Here is a 6,108-nt window from a genome sequence, read left to right as displayed (position 1 = left end):
CACTCTGGCCAAGTGTGGTGGCTCACACCTGTAGTCCCAGCACTTTGGGAGGCCAAGGCAGGAGGCTCACTTGAGCCCAGGAGTTTCATACCAGCCTGGGCACATATCAAGACCCTGTCACTACAAAAAAAAAAAAAAAAAATTAATTAGCTGGGTGTGGTGGCACGTGCCTGTAGTTCTAGCGACTTGGAAGGCTGAGGTAGGAGAATCACTTGAGCCCAGGAGTTCAAGGCTGCAGTAAGCCATGTTCGCACCACTGCATTCCAGCCTGGGTGGCACAGCAAGACTCTGTCTCAAAATATAAATATAGAGAGAGTACACTTTTTGATGTATTTTATGCTTAAGGAGATCTGCATTCTGATCTTTTAGAAGTCAAGGTTAAAAACAACACACTGGGATGGTGGCAGCGGCGGCAGCGGCGGCAGCAAGGACAGCGGTCGTTGGGGTGCCTTCGTCGCATTCCCTGAGAGAAGCGGCATCTGCGAGGTGGTGTCCATCATGTTCTCTTTCAACATGTTCAACCACCCAATTCCCAGGGTCTTCCAAAACCACTTCTCCACACAGTACCGCTGCTTCTCTGTGTCCATGCTAGCAGGGCCTAATGACAGGTCAGATGTGGAGAAAGGAGGGAAGATAATTATGCTGCCCTCAGCCCTGGACCAACTCAGCCAACTTAACATTACCTATCCCATGCTGTTCAAACTGACCAATAAGAATTTGGACCGCATGACGCACTGTGGCGTGCTGGAGTTTGTGGCTGATGAGGGTATCTGCTACCTCCCACACTGGATGATGCCGAACTTGCTCTTGGAAGAAGGCAGCCTGGTCCAGGTGGACAGTGTCAACCTTCAAGTAGCCACCTACTCCAAATTCCAGCCTCAGAGCCCTGACTTCCTGGACATCACCAACCCCAAAGCTGTATTAGAATACACACTTAGGAACTTTGCCTGTCTGACCACTGGGAATGTGACTGCCATCAACTGTAATGAAAAGATCTACGAACTTGAACTGCGTGTGATGGAAACCAAACCCAACAAGGTAGTGTCCATCATTGAGTGTGACAGGAACGTGGACTTTGATGCTCCCCTGGGCTACAAAGAACCCAAAAGACAAGTCCAGCATGAGGAGTCGACAGAAGGTGAAGCTGACCACAGTGGCTATGCTGGAGAGCTGGGCTTCCGTGCCTTCTCGTGCTCTGGCAATAGACTTGATGGAAAGAAGAAAGGGGTGGAGCCCACCCCCTCCCCAATCAAGCCTGGAGACATTAAAAAAGGAATTCCCAATTATGAATTTAAACTTGGTAAGATACCTTTCATCAGAAATGCATGTCCCCTTGTCAAAAAGGTTGAAGAGGATGAAGCTGGAGGCAGATTCGTCGCTTTCTCTGGAGGACAGTCGTTGAGTAAAAAGGGAAGAAAGCCCTAAGTGAGGACTGTTGGCTGATCGGAAAATAATAAAAGAATTAATTGCAACATCTTGGCTTTTAGTTACTGGCACTGAAAGGAGGAGCCTCATCAAAGAATACCCTGTTACTCAAGATTTCTTTAGAGTTACCTAAGAATTATCAAGTTTGACTTGGAAGTGGAGCAGCAGGACTTTGTAGTTGTATGCTTGATTTGGAGAAAGACAAAGAGCTGTCCCTGAGGACCTGGAGGCAACTGCCTCCTCACCTCCTCATGCTTTCAGCTTGAGTGGGGCTCCCATTGCCTCAGCAGGAGCAATTCTGAGTCCCTAATTATGTCAAAACCAATGGAGGTGACGGAATTGTCTAACATGAAGTGTTCTTTCTCTTTCTTCCTGTATCCTTTCTTTTCCTAGGTCAATTGCATAGGTGTCAGTCTTTGGCCTAAAGAAAGGGTTTAAATAGACATGTGTTCTATAAGTAGTGGCTGTCCCACTACTGTGGGTGCAATTTAAGTATTTGACAAAGAGCGTTTCTATTTTTATTTTACATATTTTTTCAAAAGCACCACTCACCAGAAGAACCTGATCTCAATGAGTTTGCACTTTTATTCTCATTTCACATGGACATAATTGGCTCCTTAGTGAACCTGTTCATAGTAAAACAATTCCATGGAGAAGCAAACATGTGAATGTTAGAATGAACAAATGCTAAAGAGATGTTCCTCTTTTTCCTTCTTCCCTACTCCTCCACTCCGAATTTTAATTTATTAAATTATCCAAGCTTCAGAAAAAGAAAAAAAAAAAACCACACTGAGAGCTGAACTAACTGTCATCAAGAGAAAGAGAAAAGGAAAATAACTTAAGCATTTAAATTATTTCTTCTTACAATGGACCAAGACATGGAGGGAATAATGCAATCTTTTCTAGCAACTGAAAGACAAAGACGGTGAGAGGTGGATCCTGGCCCTGGGGCAGGAGGAAATGTGACTGAAAATCTAGGCTGGGAGTGATATTTGTATTTGATTCAGCTACAAACTTTGCTGCTGCTGAGTTAGAATCAAGGAGCTGACTAGGCCTCAAGCCCCATGATACCTTGAAGCTTCTCCAAATGTAAAGGACACTCCAACCTGGCTAGGCATCAGCAAGGACCACATCACAGAGGGGAGGAGAAAGGCTGGAACCAGGCCGGGTGTGGTAGCTCATGCCTGTAATCCCAGCTCTTTGGGAGGCAGAGATGGGAGGATCACCTAAGGTCAGGAGTTCGAGACCAGCCTGGCAAACATGGTGAAACCCCGTCTCTACTAAAAAAAAAAAAAAAAAATTAGCTGGGTGTGGTAGTGCACACCTGTAATCCTAGCTACTCAGGAGGCTGAGGCAGGAGAATCACTGGAACCCAGGAGGCAGAGGTTGCAGTGAGCCGAGATCACGCCACTGTACTCCAGCCTGGGTGACAGAGAGAAACCCCATATCAAAAAACAAACAAAAAAATAGACTGGAACCAAACAGGAAACTTCCTGCCCAAGATCCTCCTGGGCAGAACAGGCAACCCCAAAGCAACAGTGGTGTGTCTACCCCATGTGGTTCAGGCGCGTCTCTCCCACGTGATTTAGGTGTGTCTCTTCCGCGTGGTTTAGGCATGTCTCTCTTGCATGGTTTAGGTTTGTCTCCCCCACGTGGTTTAGGTGTGTCTCTCCCACATGGTTTAGGCGTGCCTGCCCCGCGTAGTTTAGGTGTGTCTCTCCCATGTGGTTTAGGTGTGTCTCTTCCGCATGGTTTACGCATGTCTCTCTTGCATGGTTTAGGTTTGTCTCCCCCACGTGGTTTAGCTGTGTCTCTTCCACATGGTTTAGGCGTGCCTGCCCCGCGTAGTTTAGGTCTGTCCCTCTCACGTGGTTTAGGTGTGTCTTTCCCGCATGGTTTAGGCGTGTCTCTCCTGCGTGGTTTAGGTCTGTCCCTCCCACGTGGTCTAGGTCTGTCTCTCCCGCATGGTTTAGGTCAGTCTCTCCCATGTGGTTTAGGTCTGTCTCTCCTGCATAGTTTGGTAACCAACACAATATTGTCTTGCAAAGTTTTTTGAAAAAACAGCTGCCAAGGTTCACATTTTGGGAATTTTTAAATAAAAATTAGACCTTTAAATTCTTAAAAATTGGGTAATGAGGCCACACTGGACCTCCACCCTCACTGGCAGCCATCAGCTGGAGCCCAGTTGCTTGTGGTCCCTTTGAGTAAGCTGTGACTCTGGACACATACTCTGTCCCTCACTCCACACTGCCTCTTCTACCAGATTCCCTCGACTCGTGTATGTCACCTGCCAGGTTCCTAGAAGCATCTGAGATTGTGTTCAGTGACCAGGAGGCAGTAAGGCAGGGCTTTGAGCATTCAGTTAGAGCAAGCTCTGTTGCCACCAAAACATATATTAACATTTGGTTTTGTCCTTCTCCCCTTTGAGAAAGAGTTTGTGGAATTGATTTGCAGGTACAACAAATATATCTACATGCAGACTAAAACCAAGTGGGGAAACTAGAATTCCTTTCAGGGATGGCTGCCCTAAATGAGACAAAAAGGAGAAAATCTTCAATGCACCAGGAAGAAAGGAAAGAATGGGAGTGAAAGGGTGGAGCTAGCAGACAGGGGAGGAAAGGTTGTGCCCTATGATATGACTCCTCCCAGTGACCCACCAACTCCTCAAGGTTTCCTGAAAAAGTGAAAGGAAGGTGGGAATGAAGGAGGGAGAAAGGAAGAAGGAAGAGAAGGAAAAGAAAAGGAGGGAGAAAGGAAGAAGGAAGAGAAGGAAAAGAAAAGGAGGGAGAGGAAGTGTGAAAGGACAGGCTAGCTTGATATAAGATAGCTAAAGAGGCCAAATTCTGCATTTAGGGTTTCACTAAACCCAGCAGAGCAGCCAGCATCCACACAGGAGCTCAGGGACAGAAGGACACACAAAAAGACAGCTGAAGAAACTTGCAGAAATTAATATGAGGCTTCTGGATTCTCATGGCCTCGGAGGTAGTGTTTCGAGCCAAGTCTAAGTCTATCTCAAAAGCGCAGGGCATCCCAGTGTTACACTAATTCATAAGGCAGTAACTCTTACAAAGGAAGCCTATTACCCTCTGAATCTCAAGGAGGCTCACAGGGTCGACAGCAGGTATGGAAAAATCAGTGGATAATAGTCTCAAACTATTTTGTTCATCTCTAAACAACCAGTTTCCAACATTTCATGAAAAATTCCTTTAGCAATATTAGAAAGCTTTAGATTCATAATTCCCTTCTCAACCCACCAACACACACACACAAATGCACACACACTTTCCTTCTCTAAAAACAAAACAGCAGTATTGACAACCATGTCTATTTTGGTATCATGACAAACTTATCTATGTATATTCTGGAAGGATTACAATGACTGATGGGGAAATTTTTTTAAAGAGAAACATAAACCTGATGTAGGATAACTGCACCACCGGTAATCTCTTGGGATTTGCATTCCTTTTTTTTTTTTTTTTTTTTTTAACTTTTCAACCGTTTTGAGGAAATGTTCCCAGAGGCCAGGTGTTTAGGATCAGGATCTGACTAACCGACAGTCAAAATGATGTTGATGACAATAAGCAACAACAGTAATCAGAAGAAATAACTGTGATGATAGTAATAATCCTGGAGGTGCCATCAGAGCCAAATGTTGCCATGGAAACTGCAAAAATGAGAGGGGGTGGGAGACATAGAAAATATTTTACGATGGAGTGCCGTGCTCCTGGAACTTCTGAGAATGAGCTCATGTATTGTATCCCAAAGAAGATTCAGATAAATGGCAATGTTTCATGATTATACACAACAGAGTTAAGGACAAAACGACTTGCCAAGATAGGAAAGGACGTGCTGGGGCGATGGGTATTTGGGGTGATGGGTATTTGCCTTCAGGGTCTGCCTCAGAGAAACAGCTGCACACCATCTTTTTAGAGAGAATTTAAACCAGCTGCACTGTAAGGAATATACACAACAAAATGAAAATGTTTTGAGCATGGTAGTTCTTTCCCATCTGCACAGCTGTCCAGAGCAGTTCAACTTTAATAGTGGCACACATCACTCTACAATATAGAAACTTTCTGAGTCCCAAGATTGAAATCTGAATGGCTATAAAAACCTCTCCAGCTATTTCCTAAGAACATAAAGAAAATGCTGGTGCAGAAAGACGTCAGAAAATCCATCTGGATTGCTTTTGAGCTTGGCAAGTCTATCTCTGAGGTATTTTTTTGTTGTTTAAAAACACTTATCACGATGTTATACAATTATATATGAAATCATTCTTCATGTTAGGCCACACCCTGGCTACTAAAACTTGCAAAGAGCATCACTCTCATTCCCTGGGATAGCCAGCCTGTCTACATGTCCGCCCACTCTCAAGCAAGCCCTGGAGAAGTTGGGCCACAGAAGGTGAGCCAGGCCCTTCCAGCCATGGTGCCCACATGCAAGGGGACAACCTCCGTGTATCTGGTAGCTTCACCAAGCACAGCTGGCCATAAGCACCCAGAGATGAATGTCTAGAATAATCAGTAATCTGGAAGTTCCTTCACTAACAAGAATAGTCTTCCCTTCTCATGGGCTGATACTTTGTGTCAGTATAGAATGTTCTCCATTCTCCTTCCTACATGTAAGACAATAGCTACTAATTTCTCATCCTTTTCCTGAATTAATATATTGTGATGGTAGAAG

At 44.8% G+C, this 6,108-nt stretch overlaps 1 protein-coding gene across 1 annotated transcript; it reads left to right on the top strand.

The window, feature by feature from the left end:
- The first annotated feature begins 471 nt into the window (after positions 1 to 471).
- Positions 472 to 1,428, top strand: LOC129019008 (ubiquitin recognition factor in ER-associated degradation protein 1-like). The gene has a single exon (XM_054461223.2). The coding sequence runs from the start codon at positions 499 to 501 to the stop codon at positions 1,423 to 1,425; it is 927 nt and encodes a 308-aa protein (XP_054317198.1). The 5' UTR covers positions 472 to 498; the 3' UTR covers positions 1,426 to 1,428.
- Positions 1,429 to 6,108: the final 4,680 nt, after the last annotated feature.

This window comes from Pongo pygmaeus, chromosome 17 (genome assembly GCF_028885625.2).
Source record: "Pongo pygmaeus isolate AG05252 chromosome 17, NHGRI_mPonPyg2-v2.0_pri, whole genome shotgun sequence".
NCBI classification, from domain to species: Eukaryota; Metazoa; Chordata; class Mammalia; order Primates; family Hominidae; genus Pongo; species Pongo pygmaeus.
Note: the sequence above shows the minus strand (reverse complement) of the source record. Positions and strands in the feature narration are given on the sequence as shown.

Bases quoted from the DNA above. Each gene is read 5' to 3' on its own strand.
- LOC129019008 (XM_054461223.2), top strand. From the start codon at position 499: ATGTTCTCTTTCAACATGTTCAACCACCCAATTCCCAGGGTCTTCCAA.